A 22500-nucleotide genomic window follows, 5' to 3' on the forward strand; every position below is an offset into this window, starting at 1 on the left:
TCCCTCTCCAAAACCTCTCTTTGCTATGTCTATTTCTGCCTATCAGACACTGTTTTTTGTTGCTGTTCTCTCTTCCTGTTCTTAATTGCAGTTGCAGTAATGTGTTCTTTTCCTGGTGATGATCTGGACCAGAGTGGTTTCCTGCCCTATGTTACTACTACTCAGAGAGACTCTGGGAGACTGGGGTTTTGTAGTTCATCACACAGCTGACATGCTACCCTTCGATCAGAGGCTGCTGTTTCAAAGGGGTCAGCCTTTTACCATTGCCTTTCTCTCCTTTAATCACCAGTAAACTGTCAACAGATGCAAACTAACTGTCAGGCAGCACGCGTGGACTCTATGGTAGGGTAGGGGTGCATACAACTCTGGTCCTCGAGAGTATCGATGTTTCCATAGATGTTTTTTGTATCTTGCTTGAGAGGGAAAGGATTAGGGCTGGGCAAACGATCAAAATTTATTTTTCGATAATCGCAAGAATTAACGATCAATTATCGATTAATCGATAAGCTTTTGTTTTCATTAGGGGAAAAAACGTTATTTGTGTTGCTATTGCACACATTCATTCATTCACATTCAAACTAGACACTACAGTCAGATAACAATCCTCTTAAACAAGGCAGTGAGTAGCTTAAATTGTTTAACTTAAAAACACATTTTACGTTATAAATACAAATATAGAAAATAAGTAACTCACCATAGGGGCAGTAAAAAAACTGTTACTCACAAATAGGAGGATGACTAAAAACGTTAGTGTCCTTAAGAGCGTCCAGCTTAACTTAAATGTAAACTCCAGCGAGAGACTGTAGGCGGCAGGCCTACTGGTTCTTGTTCAGAAAGATGATCATGTTAACATGTTAACATAAAAAGATTATCGAGCAAAATATTTTGTGATCGACCAAGATCCTTATCGATCAATTAGCGATCGTCGATCATTGATGCCCACCCCTAGAAAGGATTGCCACTGTCATCCCAGAGAGGACATGTTAAGATAATAATATAAATGCAGAATGAATAGGGCACCATTACCTTTAAGTTTATAGAACCACTTTGAAATGACAGTAATTGGGCCTCAAGATAATTGTTAAAGCTTTAAACAGGGTGATTAGACCATTGCTTACATGTGGGGATCGACAAAGCCCTGAGAACCATGCATGGGTCAATGGAACCCTCTCATCAGCCATCACTCTGTTGAAGAGTAATATGAATACAACAGATGTACCCTAGAGATGGTGGAGCGGAACATTTACATAGGTCACACATCCCTCCACCACTTAAATAATGTCTTCTCTCATAATTATCTTTTCTCCTGAGTGACTGTTTTTATGAATGATGTCTGTCCTTTGCCCTGTGTTGGGGTTGGCCCCAGAGAGGGAGAGTGTGGGGGGGGTTGTGGTGGGAGCTGGAGTTAATGAAAGGTAAACACGGGGACCACGCAGAGGTGTGCCAAAGAACACAGAGCTGTTCCCAGCACACAGGATATGAGCTTCATTCTCCTGACTTACCTTGATATGCGTATCACTGCAGGAATGGATTTTTACCACCAAAAAATCCTTTCCTGAAGGACTTGGTTTGACTGTGAATTCTTGTTGCTCTGTCATCTCTCACATACCTACTAGAGCCCTTTCTAAAGTCTCTCTTCTGATAGGACTCGCTGTTATGGTGAATTAACATGTCAACATGGTGCAGAATTTCATGTTGACACGATGTACTATGGTGACACCACTGTTACTGTATGATTAGCCTAAATAGTAGTCTATGTACATGTAGCGGAGGAGGTGGGTTGGTGAACCAAGCTTCTTGAGACCTGAGGATTTTGCGTTAGCATACCAAGATAATGCCTAGGGTTTAGCTCAACTGCCAACTGCCAACACAGTCTTGTGGCTTGTTTGTCAACTTCATATAGTCATAGTTCGCCACCCCTGATCACCCTGAGTCATGTTTGTAAGTCTGAGAGGGATGTTTGGGTGGTTTAGAGACAGCACCGTTTAGAGAGCCCTCTGTCACCCAGCCAAGCCTTTACTGTGAGGGCTTTAATGTGTGCTGGAAGTGAGAGGGATAAAGACTAGTCCAAACATTTACACAGCAAAGCGGTGTGAGAACCTCTCTGCGGAGACAAAACAGAGAACACAGGCCAATAAACGCTTGTTTGAGTATGAATGTCTGTCCTCAAGCAGGATTATGACGCGATGTGCGCTTTTTTAAATCTTCAAAGCGGAAGTTTTACTCGTCCAACTCCTTCACTTCTATCTGAAGATTATACAATGTCTGAATGAGAATCAAATTTACAGTATCTTATACGGTACAGTATACAGTACATCTTTCAGTATCTTAATATAACTGTTCCGTCTTGAGAAGCAGCCATTAGAGAAACCTCAGCGGACATGGTGGTGGGGGTAGGGGTAATGGAGAATATAGATTTAACATGTGACAATCAGCAAATATGCCAATTAGAAATGCATCAACGAACAGCTACACGGCCAGTTGGGGATTCACTAGAGAGCTGTTATGGCCAAGTTGTTACGAGAAGATGCTGCCAAGCTGTAGGAGAGTGGTCTATGAACAGGTTTATTGGCACTTCCCTGTTGGGCATGTTGTTGTTTTATGATGTCAATATTGAATTGACTTTTATTCCTCATGATTGATACATACTGTATGCTTGAAACGTGGGTATTACCAAACAGTGCATTTAGTGCAGTCTGTCACTGTTACAGAGGTCAATATGGCAAAGTTGTTACAGAGGTCAATGTGATAGTGGCACAACTTATTAGTGTTGTAATGATGTGTATCATATTTAATTATATAGTGGAGGGTAAACACACATTAACAACATTTACACACTTTGGGGTGACTAGTGTTTACCCAGCTTTTACACAAATGAGCACATTTAAAGTGTTTACTTTCGTAATTTTCTCCAGTGTACAGTGTTTTCTCTAGTGTCCAGCGTTTAATCACCTTGAACCACTACATACCTGATGTATTGTACTGTATAGGAACTGTATGTCCTGTCTTCTTGACTAGAGTGAATATATAACAGTGAGTCAATGTTTCATTGTTCAGTTAGGCATCAGAATCAGATTGTCCTACCTGTACTGTACATATAAATGCCTGCACAGGCATAATGTTCACAAGCCGCATCATCCCTCATTCCATGCTCTGTCTTGACCTCACTCTCCTTCCAGCCCCCTATCATGAATCATTGATCATCATCCTCCTCTTTCTCTCTCTCATTCCCTCTTTCTCTCTCTCTCTCTTTCACTACTGTATTTAAGCCTTATCTTCCCTCAATTTTGTTAGTGTATATCTGATCTCCTTATCTTTAGCATTCCCTTAACTCCTGTGTCTGTCCCATGGTGTGCATCCCACCCCAGCCCATTGTATTCAATTGTTATGCGTGTGTGTGTATGTGTGAAGATTGGCTATTTCAGAAAGGTCTCACAGCTATCACACACACACACACACACACACATATACACACGCACGCAATGCACCCCGTGCGTGCCCACGCATGGGAGTGCGAGTGCATTCGTGTGCGCTTGTGTGTGTGATAGCCAAGCAATGAGATCTTTCTGAAATAGCCAATCTTCTGAAAATGTCGAGGAGGATTCCTCTAATAGGACAAAGGAAGCCACAGCGTGGGGTTAACGATGCATTCAGCGTATTTACTAGCTTGTTTCCTAGCCATCCCGTTCCTCTCTGCTGCTCCTTTGAGACAATACTCTCCTCTAATGAAAAGAGAAAAGGGATTAGCTATGTGGAGACAGATTTTTCCCCACAAGGTGATTTGGGCTTGTGTCTGGAGTAGAGAATAACTTTTCATACAGGGTTTGTACAAAATACCTTTTTGTTTTTAAGTCACTGTTTAGCGTTGTAATGGGTCTCCAGTTAATAACCGCTCCACGGTTGTTTTCCACGTTGTTTTGTCGTTGTTTTCTGAAGCCTGTATTTAGATTAATTATTCACCAATGTAATGCGTCTATATTTGTCGTTGTTTATTGTGCATCAGTACCCCCCACCCCCCTCTCCCACTTTGCTGTCTGGCAAAGCCTCTCCTCCCACAGAGGATGTTCCTCTCTAATGAATGAAGTGAAGTCATTTATACACTACATCTTAATGGCACATAAAGCCCCGCTGCTGGGTCTGATTAATCAGGGGAAGTGTTTGTCTGTAGCACAGGACCACCTTTTACCAGAGTTCACATTTGATCCTAGCTTGATGATAGCGGGGACCCTCTCCAGGAGCTGTAAGTGATAGGAATGCCCTATAGCCACTTTTAGTTACAGGTGTTGTCTGTCTACATGAGGGTGGCTTGTGGCTTGAGAGGAATTGCCCACCTGAACTAGACTGATCTAAAGGCCATGTTTTGCTATTGTTTTATGACCGTTTTAGACAAAAGTAAAAAAGGAGGTAATTACAATATACAGTAGGCCTATGTTTCAACTTCATTAACTATTAATGCAACCTAGGTTTACAAAATCGTGGAAATTCATATTTCATTCTGTAGAAATATAATTGATAGTCTTTTACCCAAAGGCACTCTTTTTGTCCTACATTTTCCAGTCTGTTTTTTTTTTCCGTCTGGAAACTGTGGAGTGTGTGTGCATGTATGTTTGAGAAAGGAGAAAGGTAGCCTACTTCTTGTGGCTGCTTGTCCCAGTGTGGGTTTTTGTGTTCATATGCAGAAGGAGGTCACAGCAGGGGTGCTTGGCTAGCTTTACGCAGGCTGTTCCCTCAGATCCGTCACCATTAGAATATGAAAGTTTCCAGACCTCAGGAGTATTCATTGTGAGGCTCACCCACTAGCCCCCACCCCCACCCCTTCAGACCCCCGTCTGTCTTCTCTCTTCCTCTCTAATCCCCCACCTTCAGCCCCTCCCCTCCTCACTCCTCACCCCAACCTTTCATCTCAGTTGCAAATCTGTGGAAGATCAACTGTCACTATTCCCACACCACTGCATCCTCTTTTTTGAGGCTGTGCTCCAGCTGTTACTGTACTGTAATCTCTCTGTCTTTCCCTGTCTGTCAACCACTTTCTATCGCTCTCTCTCAATTCGTTCGTTCTCATTTTCTCTATCAGCTGTAAAGGTTATCTTTACTGATACTGATTATAGGATCCAACCCCAACCTCTTGATCTCTCTATTTCTCTCTCCAGCCCAGCTCACTGTCAGCACTTCATCGTTTTTGAGCTGTATGTCTCTTAGAGTCAGAGGTCAAATGTTATCTACTAGTTTATTTGACCCCCCCGAGACAGTTTTTCTTATAAGCATGCCTTATGAGTTAATCACAGGTGCTGACACACACCTGCAACATAAACACTCCATTTCAGCTGTTACAGGCCTAATGAATCACCAAAGTTATTGTCTGTTATTGTCTGATTTGTAACTCTGTCAGGGTTTGATCACCGCGGCAGTAAATTGATTAGCAGAGATTTGCTGGACTCGAATGCTGATTCTGTAAAGTAGGTTAATTTCTCCTGTGCTGAGATCTGCCGAAACAGCAACCCCCCCCCCTCTCTTTTTCTCTCTCTCTCTCTCTCTCTCTCTCTCTCTCTCTCTCTCTCTCTCTCTCTCTCTCTCTCTCTCCTGTCTCTCGCTTGACTCTGCGCGGTTCAGTGACAAAGGGAATATGGAGAATCAGCAGCATTTCAGCTCCCTGACTTCATTAAGCTTGGTCCTGACTGCTGAAGCTGACTGGACCGCCTGATGTAGATCTGGAGTAGAGAGAGAAAGGAAGCTAAGCTCCAAATATGAATTTAATTAGATTAGATAGCGACTGAGGATAAAAACCACTTGATTTTGAAGGGGAAGGAGGTCACATAGAGACAGACAATCGTACACACACACATGTACATATACACACACACACACACACACACACACACACACACGCACACGCACGTGCAAAGAAACACACACACTCACACACAGTAGACAAACACTTGATCTCACTTTTCAATCATGTTGCACAGTGATTAATCAAATGTAAAGTGGTCCTCATTCACTGCACAGAGTGGCTAAGGTAGACTGCCACTGTGGCAAAGCTGCTGTGACAGATATAGTCAAAAGGAAAAACATGTATTCCAGTTAATCCTCAACAGGCAAAGTTTAAGTACAGGGGAATACTGAAAATAGAACAGATGCTTTGTGTTGAACTGTTGTTATAGGCATGAGTGGGATTGGAAATAGCCTAAAAATGTCCTCATTGTTGACTGTCTTCTGTCTATTCAATTAACATAGAGTTACTTTGAACTGCTTTCACAGATAATCAAAGTTCAGGAAAGTGTTTATTGGTAGTCATTGTAAGTTATGTTACTGAGCTATGCTTTGTCGCATCAAGTTGACAGCACCAGGACAACTACAGTATGCTTTCAAACGGATCTCTACTCAATATTTTGAGCCTCTTTTCTTATCAAGAAGAAGCTCAAATGAACAAAAGGAAACTCAAAATGAAAGGGTATATTTAGGCCAACAATGTTCATCAGTAGTGCCTTTTGAAACGAGTCGTTCAGGGTCAAAGTTAAAAGATACTGCACACTGGGAAGTGCCTTTATTGGCTGTCTGAAAAATATGTCTGTGTGTGTGTGGTGTGTGTGTGTGTGTGTGTGTGTGTGTGTGTGTGTGTGTTTGTGTGTGTGTGTATATACAGTATGTGTCTATGTGTGTCTATGTGTGTCTATGTGTGGTGGTGTGTCCACACGTGCATGCGTTTGCTCGCCTGCACCACACAAACACTGAGACTCAGACAGAGCAATTTTAATAAGTGTGATGTATATTTTTGACATGCCTCAGCACATTTAAACCTGAGTTCTTTTGGTCAGTAACAGCACTGCTGGGAAAATTAACACCTTTTTATATTCCTCCCCTCATTCTTCTCCTTTCGCCTCCTCTACTTGTATCACTTCCTCTCTTCTACTGAGCCCTGCTTTTCTTTCTTTTTCTCTCACATCTTCTTCTCTGTCAACCCAGTGTCCGAATTCTTCATCCTTTTCCCTAAAGTGTACACTTTTTTTTTTAGAAGCATGGGATTGGTGTAAGAGGTCATGCTTATGCCAATCCTAAACGTTTAAGTCTGTGCTAGGGGAGTGGACACATAATGTGACATGGCCTGGTTAAAAAGTCCTCACAAATGATAAGTATTTAGTGATCCTAAAACTGTTGTTTGCTATATCAAGTGGGCTCTTCAACACTTCATCTTTCGTAATCAAAAAGAAAAAGAAAAAAAGAAAGAAGGGTTTTGCTCATTTGCGGATGAGGATTGCCAGCCAACATGCGGCACTTTTTACCACATATCACATATTGGCACACAGGGGATGCCTACCTTTCCTCCTCTTCCTCTTTGTCTTCCCATCCCTTTTTGACAAAAGTCAGATCTGGCTCCAATTTACTGATCTGAAGACTCCTCGACTAATCACAATGGCTCTACACTGTATGACACTTGTCACCCAGATAGACAGTCGTTCAGGTAGCTGTTATTAAGAGAAAGCACCAATCACCACAGGCTTTACTCAACATACAAGCCAATGCATTACCTTAGCACACATTTCTATTGGGCTATTTGTGATCCAGAGCGGGCCTATAATATTTTCTCAACCTTTTTAAATCTGTGTGCACCAGTGGAGGCTAGTGGAGGGAGAAATCGGAGGATGGGGCTAATTATAATGAATAATGGAATGAAAGGAATAGTATCAAACATATCAAGCTGATCCTCAGATTTCTCCCTCCACCCGCTTCCACTGGTGTGATTGACTACCATCATTAACCTAAATAGCATTCAAAGCCAGTATGTAAGAGGGAACTGAGACAAGACAACAAAGAACGTGAAAAAAAAAGAGAGAGAGAGAGAGAGAGAGAGAGAGAGAGAGAGAGAGAGAGAGAGAGAGAGAGAGACCGAAAGACAGTCCCTCGATGTAGAGGGAGGTAACGTAGCTGAGGAACACGACTATGTTTTATTCATGGGCCGTCGTGGAGGGTGTCAAGAGTTTTGTTAAGACTCTCATTGTAGTGTTAACCTTGTACCTGTAAAGCAAGCACTCCTTCTCTCTGTCTCTTTGGTTAAACAACTACTCCATGGTAGCGGAAGCCTGTGTGTTTTCTCCTGCCGTCTCTTTCATACTGCATCCCTTCGTCATCGGACAGATGTGGCCTCTCGTGAAAGAGGGTGGGGGGGAGAGGAAGAGAGATATAGAGAGAGAGGGAGAGAGAGGGAGAGAGAGAGAGAGAGAGTGAGTCACCTGCGTGGAGAGAGTAGATAGGTGTGCAGTCCATCATATTCAGACAGGCAGACGAGAGGCGTCTGAAGGGGGGGGGTTATTTTTAGGAGTCTGGAGGACTAAGGACCTGCGACACAGGCTAGAACTGCTCAGGGGCTTCTCGGCTGTTCACACTACATATTTAAAGTCAACTTTAGGTGAAGACACAATACAATTCAAGAAAGATGCAGGAAATGCCCAGACACTATAGCCTACCTTAGGAGTTGCGCCCTTAATTAACGTAGCGTTTGTTTGTTTGTTTGTTTGTTTGCTGTTTTGATGTCAGTGCTGGAGACTACCTTCACGTATGGTATCTATCCATGTTAGTACTGCACAGATCTTCACTCCTAGTCTGTTAGCCGACTGAGTGATCTGCTATCGATCCCACACTGCATCAATAGTTGTCTTGTATTTATGGATCAGGTATCCCCCCCCCCCCCATCTGCTCTTAGGCACTTCTATCTAGAGAGTAGCAACTGGGTAAAGAATCGATTAACAAATCAAGTCTGTAATTAATTCTCAGCATGCAAAAAGCTTTTGGGGGTGTACTGTAGAATGAGCCTGAGGTAAAAAAGGAGGCGTTTGACTGTGTGTAGGCTACTAGGGGTGCAACGGTTCTCGGTTTTATATTGAACCGTACGGTTCGCCTTCCACGGTTCGATACACCAGTGAACCGTGGCGGTTTTTCGGTTTATGCTGCGTTTCATTCAAAGTCAGAGGTCGAGTTGGTCTGGAACGCAGTTACTTCTTGTTCAAATGTTTGTTCGTGGCGAGCGGAGTTGAGAACATGGCAACAGTTTGAGGAAGCCCCGGATTGCTACAAATCTGCGTTGTGGGGTCATTCATTCTGGTTTTGGCATTGAATACAGCGACAAGGGAACAAAAACAGTGAATAGAAACGCGTGTCGCAGAAATGCTTTACCCGTGTCTTATGGGCGACAGCTGGTGGGGTCATCCCTATGTTCCCCGGGTCCTATGTTCCCCAGTAACTTAGCTCCCTCCCGAAAAAGGGTCCTATGTTCCCCGCTCCGAAAAAGGGTCCAATGTTCCTTGCTCCCTAAGGTTCCCCGCTCCCGAAAAAGGGTCCTATTTATATAAATCCTGGTTGTATTGTCATTATGGTATAAACCTGGTGTATCTCCCTTGTTTATCTACCTGAACAAGGCGCTTGTTTATCTACCTGATGTCTTCACAGCACACGTTGAGTAGGTTCTATATCAGCCCCTCAAGAATTTCTCCAACCCTCACTTGCTCTATAGTACAGACATGTTCGAGCCAAATATCCGTCACTAGCTTCAGTTTGTAATGCATCTTTCTTTAGTGGCCATATAGGCTGGTTAGCTTACAATTCACTGGGCTCTATTGCATGCTGACATATTGTTTTGTCTTTGTCTTTCTCTGTGTGCAGATTAGCACTCTACGTGTATGAATACCTGCTACATGTAGGAGCACAGAAGTCAGCACAGACCTTCCTGTCAGAGGTAAGACCCAAGTGTGTGTGTGTGTGTGTGTGTGTGTGTGTGAGCACGCGTGTGCATGTGTGTGTGTGTGTGAGCACGCGTGTGCATGTGTGTGTGTGTGTGTGTGTATGTGTGTGTGCATGTGTGTGCGTGTTTGTGTGTGTGTGTGCATGCTTCTGTTTACGCGTGTGTGTGTGTGTGTGTCCGCTCTCCAAGGGCAGGGCCCTGTCTCTACCCCCTATGCAGTGTCCATTAAGCCAGGCCGGGGTCTGTGTGGCTAATTGAATCAGCCTGGACCACAGTGCTGACCTGGCAGTACAGAGGGCTGGCACGGGGCTCAGCGGGTTGAAACCAGCGTTACGATATACAGCCTTCTGTTTCAGCAGCATCTCCTTCTCCCTCCCTCTGTCTTTCTGTCTGTCTCTATCTCTATCCCCTCTGTCTTTCTGTCTGTCTCTATCTCTATCCTCTCTGTCTTTCTGTCTGTCTCTGTCTCTATCCTCTCTGTCTTTCTCTCTCTCTCGCAGGTGACTAGGTTACAGAGTGACTATTTTACTCGAAACCACTTGAAATTATTACAGGACAAAGGAGGAATAGGGCGATGAAAAGATGGATGAGGAGCGGGAAACACACGCACACACACACACACACACACACACACACACACAAACACACCCTTTCCTCTCTGGCGTCCAATGCTATACCACTCCGTCTCCCTTTCTTCCGGAGATGGTGAAGATGAAAGGAGCTTTATTCATGTGTGTTTGAGTGTGGGATCGCATTACCACGAGACGTGTATAAACATGCTGGCCTTACACACGCACACATACACATACACCATGCACACACACACGCTTGCACGCACACACACACACACACACACACACACACACACACACGCTCGCACGCACACACACACACAGCCGATGCCAGGGTAAACACTAGACCGTGGAGTAAATGGGAGGAGAGGAATAGAGCTTTAAAGGGCTGTTATGCACTTGAGCTGTGTTTACCACTTAGATCTGTTTACACCACCCCCAGGCTCAGTTAAGTTTATCCTCCATTTTGTCCTCCAAGAGAAGTTGAATGCTTTGTACGTTACCAGTCTGCTCCTCCATTCATGCACCTTGGTTGGTCTGTGAATTAGCATGAGCAAACCTTTTTCCCCAGACTCAAGATACACAGACCAAACCAAAGGACCAAACACACGCATCTGCTATTGACACCTTAGGTAAAGAGGGGTCCGGTAAAGGTAAAGAGGGGTCAGGTAAAGGTAAAGAGGGGTCCGGTAAAGGTAAAGAGGGGTCAGGTTGAAGTAGGTTTGTTGGAAGCCCATAAAGAGTGTGACGTCACCCTGACAGCTAGCCTAAACAATACCATGACAGTCGCCCCATTGTGTACAGTTTCCTTATACAGCTGCCCAGTCATGTGACTTTACCATGTGATACTGGTGAAGTAAACAGCCTTAACTGTGTGTGTGTGTATGTGTGTGTGTGTGTGTGTATGTGTGTGTGTCTGTCTGTCTGTGTGTGTGTGTGTGTGTGTGTGTGTGAGTGTGTGTGTGTGTGTGTGTGTGTGTGTGTGTGTGTGTGTGTGTGTGTGTGTGTGTGTGTGTGTGTGTGTGTGTGCGTGCGTGCGTGCGTGCATGTGTATATAAATCAAATGTATTGTGCTCAAAGGGTGATGTCAGTGAGTGTGAGTCAGACGGGGGGGGAGTACAGACGGGACGGGGGGCGGGGGGGGGGGGGGTTGTCTAAGATTTGTGAAAAAAGAGAGAAACACTAAAAGAAAGAAAGGAGAGGAGAGGAGAGGAGAAGAGAGATAGTACTGGTGAAAAGCAAACACAGGGGTCTCAGAAGGTTCACAGTGTGTGGGTACAAACGACCAACAAGGCCTCTCAGGCTGCTACATGTCCTCAAGCACAGACTCACAGACAAACAACTAACAATGGCTCATATGTGAACTGTACTGTGTACACAATGCACACACACACACACACACACACACACACACACACACACACACACACACACACGTGGGGGGAACAAGTGCGGCCACTCTGTTAGCGAGATGCAAGATGCACACATAACACGAGCACACACACAAACAAACACACACAAACACACACACACACACACACACACACACACACACACACACACACACACACACACACAGATACCATGGGGCAGCCTGCTTGGAGTTCAATGATATGATATACCAAATGATATTAACATGTGAATTTCCCTATAGACCTGTGAATGTGCATAGAATTGAGCTATAGTGCGCTGGGGTTGTTTACCTCTAGATAATATATACAGCATAGCTTCTCCTCTTACTCATGCTGTGTGTGTGTGTGTGTGTGTGTGTGTGTGTGTGTGTCTCTCTCTCTCTCACTCTCTCTAGATCCGATGGGAGAAGAACATCACATTAGGAGAACCTCCAGGGTTCTTACACTCCTGGTGGTGGTGAGTACTTTAACCCTCCATCAATCTCTCCAACCCCCCTTCTCTTGTCAATGTTCACCCTCCTCCGTCACCCTTCCTCCTCTCATCTACTGTTCTCCCTTCTCATTGCAACTCCTGTTGATTATATTGTATACTTATTAAATGTGACAGCAGCTGGTGAAACTGGGAACAAGTCGCCAACCTAGTTAGTGTACAGTAGTGAGGATTACTCATAGAAGCCATTGTATTGCAATGTGTTGGCTTGACTAGCGAGTGCATCATTGATTTTCAACAACACTGACATTTATTACATTTTTTCAGAATAAAAGTCAGAACATTTTTGATTGGTTGGCGAGTTGTTCGCAGTTTTTCACCAGCTGCTGTCACAAATATGGAAATTAAGATTTGTTATTCTGTCTTGCAGTGTATTCTGGGATTTGTATTGCGCAGCTCCCGAAAGGAGAGAGTCGTGCGAGCACTCGAGTGAGGCCAAGGCCTTCCATGACTATGTAAGTCTACCTCAACATTTCTCCCGTAACATCCGGCCCCCCCCCCCTTCCACACCCCCAAACAAAACTCCACAAAACCATTCAACCGACAACCACTGACCTGTGCCCGGTCCTTCTGTCTCACAATTCACAAACTGTACATCAGGGTGGTGGGTCTTTGTTGACTGTTTGACTGGTGTATGGTACAGTCTCAGGTCCAGTAATAGGAGGAGTCAGTCATGTAAGCATTACCAGAACATCTCAATGTTACAGTGACTCAGAGAGGAAGTGTCTCTCTCACCCTGGGATAGGAAGTGAGCGGGGGGGGGGGGGGGGGGGTCTCCTCTCTTGCTTTTTGATGTTATTGTTCTTCTCTCTGCTCTCTGTAGCAGGTCTGACTCATCAGATTTAGTGTGGCGTGCTTTATTGAGATACATTGTTGGGAGTAACACAGGTCGGAGCTTTTCTGCTTACCCCAGCAGGATTCTCTCTCTCTCTCTCTCTCTCTCTCTCTCTCTCTCTCTCTCTCTCTCTCCCTCTCTCTCTCTCTCTCTCTCTCTCTCTCTCTCTCTCTCTCTCCCTCTCTCTCTCTCTCTCTCTCTCTCTCTCTCTCTCCCTCTCACTGAGGGTTAAGATCAGGAGGAGGGGGAGAGGGGAGCTGTGTGTGTGTGTGTGTGTGTGTGTGTGTGTGTGTGTGTGTGTGTGTGTGTGTGTGCGTGCGTGCGTTGCGTTGTGGGGGAAGCTTTAATAAGGAGGGTGGGTGTGTTTGGGGGGATGCTGATGCCTGTGATGATGATCTGGGTGATGAATAGGCGCTTGGGGAATGAGGTAGGGATGTGATGATGTCATCCTGGCTCTGGGGAGAGGATCTGGAGGGCAGCACGACCTCCGAGCCCCAAGAGAGAGAGAGAGAGAGAAAGAAAGGGGGGTGGGGGGTGGGGAGTGGGGGCGGGGGGGTGAGGGACAAGGGTAGGGAGAGAGCGAGAAAGAGAGAGAGATTGGAGAAGAGCAGGAGCAGAAACTGAGAGTTGGAGGGAAAGAGAGAAGGAGGAAGTTAATTACACATACCCACACACATACACACACACACACACACACACACACACACACTACGAAAGTGGCTCATAAGATAAATCAACAATTCCATCTATTTTTCGTATGGCCTATAACTCCATCAATTAAGAATAGGCATTAATGTTTTTAATGTAGCAGGCACCAAGCACACCATCTCCTATATATCCTTCTTCAGGAGGTAATCTGCCAATTGTAATTATACTTGGGTCACTTTCAATTAACTGTTCTAATGCAACACTGGTTCTGAGATTCAATCACAACTACCTCACAGATCCCTGTATCTCAATTAACAGAGATGAGGAGACAATTATACTAGACGGTTATTGAAAAAGTAAGATACCTTGATTCAATGTGGATGTCGTTCATTTCAATCTCTGACTTTGAGGCTGATGGGAGATTTTAATCAGACATTTTGGTGGTAATTATTTTCTGATAGCTAATTACTGAGAGACGACATAATTAATGTTGGAGGGGTGTGCTGCATGTGAGCGGAGATAGATCTTTGTGTTTTTTCCTTTTGCTCAACTGAATAAATTGTTGCAAGGCTTTGCTCTCCATCGTCTGCTCTCTATCGTATCCTAAGCTACACTCACCAAAAATAATCTGATATTTATTTTTATTCATCTATTATATCTTATCAATCCTTATGGTCTATATGCCACAACGAATTGAGGCTGTTTTGAGAGTATAGGGAGGCCCTACCCAGTATGAGTATATTGTTCCTAATAAAATGTATGTGTGTGTGTGTGTGTGTGTGTGTGTGTGTGTGTGTGTGTGTGTGTGCGCATCATAATGTGTACAGTATGTGTGTGTCACTAGCCGGCTTTCCACAACAGGGCTTATGCTGTGTGTGCCAGTGCATGCCAAGACCAATTGCTTTTCCACTGTCACCCCAGGGCTTCAACGCTCCTGACTTCAAGCCTATCGAAGGCTTAAAACCTGGACTTATAGCCTGCTCTACCCCCCTGGTCTTTCTGAGGCCCAACAGAGTTCCCACAACCTCACAATCAAATTGATTTGAATAGTGCTTTTTACAAATAAGATTGTCATACCATAATCTGTTGGGAAACTACAGCATTTGACAAGTGTTGCTAGTCTCTGTAGTTTGCCACCTTACAAACTGCAAAATGTAAACAGTCTGGAGTTCATACTACGGGGTGGGACTAGAAAAGCCCAGCTGTGGAAATTCAAACAGGCTGGAAGCTCCAGGTTTTGGGCACTAGCTGGCCTCTAGTAAGCATTGACATGCACTGGCACTGCTGTCGAAAAGTAGCTCCTGACTGACTTAGGCCAGTATTCCAGGAACTCAATGATGTCATGAAAAAACAAGGGAAGAAAAGACTGATGAATGAAGTGAGGAGACCTGCCGTATTGATTTCTGTCATGGAAGTGGGCTTCTCAGGCAGAAAAACTGAGTTTACAGTTCTGTTAAGTGCTTTTTAAATTGTGTTTCTAGATGGTAAATGAGCAAATTCCATTTGAGGAAGGCCATGGAGTCATAAAAACAAGCTATTTTTACATTCTCTCGATTGTCCCGGAAATGGCTCAATTAGGAACTAACTGGGAGAATATTGCTTTTCTGTCTTTCAAGAATAAGACTTCGATCCATGCAGGTCAATTAGATTCATACCTCACACTGTTGTGAGAGCTTTGAAGGTAACGAAGGAGACAGATGATTTTCAGCATTTGTGTGGTTGCCCTTTGTATCCATGCAAAATGCATAGTATAGCGAGTTATGCCATAACAGTTAGCCATAACAGTTATGTTATAAAGGCTGCTAAAGGGTGTCAATCAATACTTACAGCAAGTCTTGACTTAGTGATAGATTGATAAAGCATTTTCAGTTTTGGTCTTCTACTGGGTTAGAGGGATTCATTGGATTACCAGCCATTCCCAAACATGGGGTCAGGATCCCATGTAGGGTTCCTTAATTGCAAATTGCGTTCCTGTCCCTGTTCACTTTGATTTGATAAATGTGACACGGTCTGGTGAAAAAGTCCCCAAATAGGGCAAGGTCATTTTTCACTTTATGAAAGTGCAGATAAGCAGGACACATTCCATATCGGATTTGTGGTTTGTGAGTCCTTGGACCACTGTCGGTAGATACTCACCATTGCAGACCGGGAGCACCCCACAACCCTTGCTCTGACCCAGTCGTCTGGCCATCACAATTTGGCCCTTGTCAAAGTTGCTCAGGTCTTTACTCTTGCCCATTTCTCCATCATCAACTTCAAGAACTAACTGTTCACATGCTACCTAATATATCGCACCCCTTGACAGGTGCCATTGTAACAAGATAATCAATGTTAATGAAACTTCGCCGGTCAGTGGTCATAATGTTTTTGCTCATTGGTGTATGTTGCAGGGTTTGGGGGTTTTAATACAACCAGTTACATGTAAACTTAGAGCATATTTTAGGTAAATAGAATACAGGCGTCATTATTATCTGCTAGTGATCCAGTTGTTGGGGTCACACAAAATGATTGATTTTATCCCTTAGGGATTTATGGGTGTCTCAAATCAATACCCAATGCCTACTGTATACAGTATGGCTCAGAAAAGGCCAAATGCTTCTACCCAAGTTCCTTTAGGGTAAAGGGGGTAGAAGTTCCTTTAGGGTAAAGGGGGTAGAAGCATTTGGCCTTTTGGGAGCCATAGCGTATACAGTAGGCATTGGGCATTTACTTACTGTAACTGTCTAATTTCTACCACTTTTCTTCAAAGCTGTCCCCTCTATCCTTTTGAGACAATGGCCTATTCTTGTTCTGCTTTATCATTGTCAGACTCTTATGCAAACTCATATCTGTGTGTTCGCACATAGTTTAACACAAATACAAGCAAATTAAACACAATCGAAAAGAGAGTCATGCCAGCATGAAATTGGTTGTAAAACCTATGAAAGCAGCTCAAGCATGTCAGCAAATCCACATTTTCAAACAGTTTTTCGGCATTTAATGAACGAGTGTGTGTGTGTGTGTGTGTGTGTGTGTGTGTGTGTGTGTGTGTGTGTGTGTGTGTGTGTGTGTGTGTGTGTGCGTGCGTGTGTGTGTGTGCTGTTAAAACAGACATTTTCACAGAAATGAGATTCATAAAGGTGCTATATGAATCATTGAGTTCTGACTGTTTATGTAAGAGACTGTACTGTATATTCTCCTATTTTATCGCCTGTAAGTGTGTTTTGTTCTCCCATTGCTGTGTATACTGTGTACTGTATGTGTGTTTGTCTCTCTATAGTATATGTGAGCGCTGTATGTGTGTTTGTCTCTCTATGTGAGCGCTGTATGTGTATCTCACAGAGGCAAGAACAAGTGCCAATCACTAGGCAAGCAGGCGGTGCGGTAGGGAGTCTGTGGTATCACCCTGTGGTATCATTGAGAGAGAGAGAGAGAGGAGTGGATGTCAGCACTGACACTATGCTGTTAGCGTGGTGAAGAGATCAAGCACCAAGTGCCAAAGGCAACCTCCGATCTGTCTGCAAGTGCAAGAACACACACACACACACACACACACACACGTTTACTATATATACAGCTCTGTAAAAAGTTAAGAAACCACTGCAAAATTATAATCAATTATATCTGGTTTGACTATTTATAGGTATGTGTTTGAGTAAAACAAACTATTTAGTTTCATTCTATAAACTACTGACAACATTTCTCCCAAATTCCAAATAAAGATATTGTCATTTAGAGCATTTATTTGCAGAAAATGACAACTGGTCAATATAACAAACAAAACAATAACAAAAAAGATGTAGTGTTTTCATACCTCAAACAATACAAAGAAAACAAGTCCATTCATTTCATCATTGTACAACACAATACTAATATCTTAACTTAGGAAGAGTTCAGAAATCAATATTTGGTGGAATAAACCTGCCACCCCCTAACCAACCCCACACACACTACAAAAATGTACATATTACAGTATTAGAACTACTGCACACTACTGGATTACTTGTATACCACTGGACTAATTTACTACTGAACTTGTATCATATTGCATTTCATATCATCGTACTTTGCACAGCATTTGTGTTTTTCATTGAAGCCACTGCAAAACCATCACTTTATTACTTTATCAATGTAGGGTTACTTATTTTACTTACTTACATTACTTATTATTTTATTTTTGTTATTAGTTTTTTGTATCTGAATGCTACAATGTCAATGTTGAGGAACAAAAAGCCAAAGAATTTTACTCTTGTGTACTTGTACAATACGATGTAATAAAAGTGGTTCTGAATCTGATTCTGATTCTAATTTTCACTCACAGCTTTCATGCGTATTGACATGCTCACCACCAGTCTTTCTGCTTGGCCTGATGCCACTCCTGGTGCAAAAATCCGGCTTTGTTTGATGGCTTGTAACCATCTATCTTCCTCTTGATCATATTCCAGAGGTTTTCAATGGGGTTCAGGTCTGGAGATTTGGCTGGCCATGACAGGGTCTTGGTCTGGTGGTCCTCCATCCACACCTTGATTGACCTGGCTGTGTGGCATGGAGCATTGTCCTGCTGGAAAAAAAACAATCCTCAGAGTTGGGGAACATTGTCAGAGCAGAAGGAAGCACGTTTTCTTCCAATCCTTATGGTCTTTTGCAAACCACAGCTTTGCTTCTTTTGCACTTTTTTCCGCTTTACTTCAGCCCTGCCCCTATAGGAGCTTGTTTCAAATCGTGCACTTCACCCCAGCTGCCATTTGCCATTCTTTTCGTAGGTCACTTGATGTCATCCTACGGTTGTTGAGTGACATTCGAATGAGTTGGCGGTCATCACGGTCGGTGGAGAGTCGTTTTCACCCTCTACCGGTCTGTGGCTTTGTTGTCCCCAATGTCTGCTGCTTGACCTTGTTGTTATGAAACGTCTTTGAAATGTTAAGGATGGAAGCAACCTGATGCTCACTGTAATTCCTCTGCCAGTAAAGCCAGAATTGAACCTTCTTTTTTTCCCTTCTTTTCCTCACTCACAACTTTTCTTTTCAACTCTTTTGGCATGGTCAATAGTTATTCCTTTATTCCAATTACTTTTGAGGTACTACTAGCACTGTGTTTGCCATCCAGCTGGTCCTATTGCAAGAGGATAGGGATGACCGCGGCAGTGGTTTTTATACTTTTCCAGGTCAAATAAGATTGGGTTCAGGTGATCAACTTATCAGTACCTCAGAACCTCACTAAGTAGAATGAGGTGTGCCTGTGTTGGAATTCAACAGACACTGGGATGGAATGGCTGCCATACATGCAACTGATTTAACAAACATTTGGAGTGGTCTCTTAATTTTTTACAGAGCTATATATGTATATATACGGTGCAGCAGCTTTCAGTCACGCTGCTGCATGCTCCTGGAACAAACTCCCTGAAGAAATCAAACAGGCCCAAATCCTTAAAATATTTAAATCTAAGCTAAAAACCTTCATGTTTTGCACCAGTTATGATTAAACACAAACACTTCTATCAATGTCTTTTTTCCATTAACTATTGTCTTTTTAAATGTTTTATCTATTTACTTCTTATATTTGCTTTTATTCATTGTAAAAAATTATAATATTATGCTCCTCTTGTATTTTTAAATAATGCATGTAAAGCACTTTGAATTGCCCCTGTTGTATGAAATGTGCTATACAAATAAACTTGCCTTGCCTTGCCTTGCCTATATACTGTAAACCCATTCACTCTTCATACACCCACAGGGTTTAATAGGAGATAGCACATACTGTATGTATGCACTGTACTGTGTATTAAGCTAGCTACATGTACTGTTTCTGCATAAACCCACACACTGCCATGCGCCCACACACATACTGTACACAGGTATGTTTTAGACTTCTCACAGGGGTCCAGGGACAGTAGGGTTTAGTGACTGAACACATGGTTTTGGTCTACTCTGAGGTCTAACTGAAAACACCCCTGTCCTGATGTGACCCTTCGCACACACACACACACACACACATACACACACCCACACGTGCGCACACACATGTTTGTGTGTGTGTGTGTGTGTGTGTGCATGTGTCTGTGTCTGTACTGCCTCAGGGCCTGGCTGTTTTCCTGCATGTTAGTACAAGTCTACCAGAGCTTTTCTGCTGCTGTGATGACCTCACCACCACCCCATTACATTCTATCAGGATGACATCACAGAGATGTTGCCAGGGTACAATGTACTAACTTTAGAGAGAGGTGCTGTTCTAGCATTCACATACACTGTACTCACTCCTTTCACAAACACACTGACTACACACACAAACTGAGCAAGCATGCCGTGTGTTCATAAAACAATATAGTGTCGATATAACATTTTAGATATTAGAAATGTCATTATATGTTTGTATAACTTAATCAGAGTGTATGCGTTTAAAGTGTTCTGCGTTTAATGTGTTTAAACAGGAGTAGTGTATGTGTGCGTGTGGGGGTTTGGAAGGAGGGAGAGTGGGGGGGGTGGGGGGGGGGGGGCAGAGGGACCCCCAGTTACTGTTTCCAGGGCAACAGAACCCTTCTCCATGCAGTCTCTACTCTCCTCCTGTTTTCTGAGCTGAGCTGAGGAGCGGAGCGGTGCACTGTGGAGGTGACTCACAGCAGCATCATTGCCATGGCGATGACCAATGGAGAGAGGGAGGAAGAATGAAGGGAGGGAGTGAAACAGGGAGAGGAAGAATGAAAGGAAGCCATGAGCTGGTGCCGTTTGTTTGTTACCACAACTCTAGAATGCGTGATGTGATTTCAGTTTGGAGAATTTATTTTAATATCATGTCAAAGTAACCAGGGAGACAGTTTATCAACACAACAATGCTGACACGTGCAGGTTTATAGTGCGGGAGATGGGAGGTACCAGATCGTCCAAGGGGAGGTGTGTAAACGGCAAGTGCTGCAGTCCCAGATGTGTCAACAACGTTGTCCAACGGGCTGCTGTAACCTCAAATTGTACCACGATTTGACCTCTGAACTAATTGTTTAAGGTCAGTCGATTAAAAAATGTGTTACTTTACACTACAGCCACAGTTTTCGCAACTACACCATGCTTTTTGAGTTTTCAACAAAGTGGTGGGCCAGCCAACTCTGTCTGAACTACGGAGGGTAGCTTTAATGTTGCAGTAATCAGTTCTCTTCCTGTCACTCACCCCCTCTACCCATCCTCTGACCCCACCTCTCCTGTTTCTTTCTCTCTCTCGCTTGCTCTCTCTGGGGGGTTGGGGCCAGTGGGGAGGGCTGGGGCCTGGGGGTGAGGGCTGGTGCCTGGGGGTGAGGGCTGGGGCCTGGGGGTGAGGGCTGGGGCCTGGGGGTGAGGGCTGGGGCCTGGGGGTGAGGGCTGGGGCCTGGGGGTGAGGGCTGGGGCCTGGGGGTGAGGGTTGGGGCCAGTGGTGAGGGCTGGGGCCTGGGGGTGAGGGCTGGGGCCTGGGGGTGAGGGCTGGGGCCTGGGGGTGAGGGCTGGGGCCTGGGGGTGAGGGCTGGGGCCTGGGGGTGAGGGCTGGGGCCTGGGGGTGAGGGCTGGGGCCTGGGGGTGAGGGCTGGGGCCTGGGGTGAGGGCTGGGGCCTGGGGGTGAGGGCTGGGGCTAAGGATGAGGGAGAGGGTAGAATTGAACCGGGGGAAGAGACTATGTGAAAGGGATATGGGGTGAATGCATGGGTTGGGGTTAGTAAAAAAAGTAAAAGCTGGGGGTTTGGGTCTGGATGTGAGGACAGAGGTGGCGTAGGGGAGCTGGGAGTAGGGGGAGTGAGAGGACGGGTTTGGGGTTCTGAATAATAGCAGGGCCAGGGCTGGAGGTAAGGGCTGCGAGGGCATATGAGAGGACGGCAGGGCTAGGGGTTAGGGCAGGGTTGGGCTGAGCTGAGCTGGGGGTAGGGGTTAGGGCAGGGCTGGGGCTGGGGCTAGGGCAGGGCCAGAGGTTTTATGTGGTAACGAGGAGGGTGTCCCATTATCTCTGTGACCCAAACCGGTTGTGGTGGTGCTCAAGGCTCCCACACCTTTATCTCACCCCTGTCTCTATTTCAGTGCCCAGGGGTCAGGAGAAGGGACCACTCTCTGACAGTACAGTAGCTGAGTGTAGTGGTTGGGGTGTGGGGTAGAAAACATCTGCCTCCATCCATTTAGCCAACCGTCCCTCTTATTTCTCCACACACACACACACACACACACACACACACACACACACAGACAGACAGACACGCATACATACATGCACACACGCTGTTACTTCCTCCCTTCCAAAAGCAATCCGTCTCTCAATAGTACGGGAGTATCTACCCATGACAGAATCTCGCAGCCATCTGAAGATGTTACTTTTAAATCGCTCTCCCGCTCTCTCCAGGAGTTGAGTGCCTATCTATCACTTCTCCTCTGTGTTCAGTCTAACTCAGTTATCTCTCCTTGTGTTGGATGGAAAGGTCTCATAGTAGCGGAGTAACTTACTACAGTACGGCCTCTCTATAGCCCTCTGTTTAGTGTGCGTGTGTGTGCGTGTGTGCGTGTGTGTGTGTGTGTGCGTGTGTGTGTGTGTGTGTGTGTGTGCGTGCGCGTGTTTGTGTGTGTGCGCGCGTGTGTGTGTGTGTGCGTGCATGCTTGTCTTTGTGAAGATGCATTCGTGCTTGTGTGTGACTACCGTTTACAACGGTGTAAATCTTCGGGTATCTGACACGGCGCGTCAGCCCACAGCCCCACCTCTCATTTTATACTGCGCCGCTTCTACGGCTGAGGGATGTTTACGATTGTCCGATAATGACATAGGTAATAAAAGTAATGCAGTCGGCCAGGGTCCCAGCCACCTACTAGCTACCACAGTACTGCTGATTCTGT

At 44.6% G+C, this 22500-nt stretch overlaps 1 protein-coding gene across 29 annotated transcripts in view; it reads left to right on the top strand.

The window, feature by feature from the left end:
* ssbp2a (single stranded DNA binding protein 2a) overlaps positions 1 to 22500 on the top strand; it is a gene marked incomplete at its 5' end in the record, with an annotated part of 58940 nt that overhangs the window by 19585 nt on the left and 16855 nt on the right. For 26 of the 29 annotated variants that reach the window (XM_080532053.1, XM_080532042.1, XM_080532064.1 and 23 more), the window contains 3 exons: positions 9655 to 9727; positions 12113 to 12174; positions 12578 to 12662. In XM_080532053.1, coding sequence (XP_080388179.1) covers positions 9655 to 9727; positions 12113 to 12174; positions 12578 to 12662 — 220 coding nt within the window. The remainder of the gene's footprint in view (positions 1 to 9654; positions 9728 to 12112; positions 12175 to 12577; positions 12663 to 22500) is intronic. The other 3 variants (XM_080532050.1, XM_080532059.1, XM_080532063.1) reach the window with 1 other exon arrangement.

Source organism: Nansenia antarctica (assembly GCF_963989245.1).
Source record: "Nansenia antarctica genome assembly, chromosome: 5".
Taxonomy (NCBI): Eukaryota; Metazoa; Chordata; class Actinopteri; order Argentiniformes; family Microstomatidae; genus Nansenia; species Nansenia antarctica.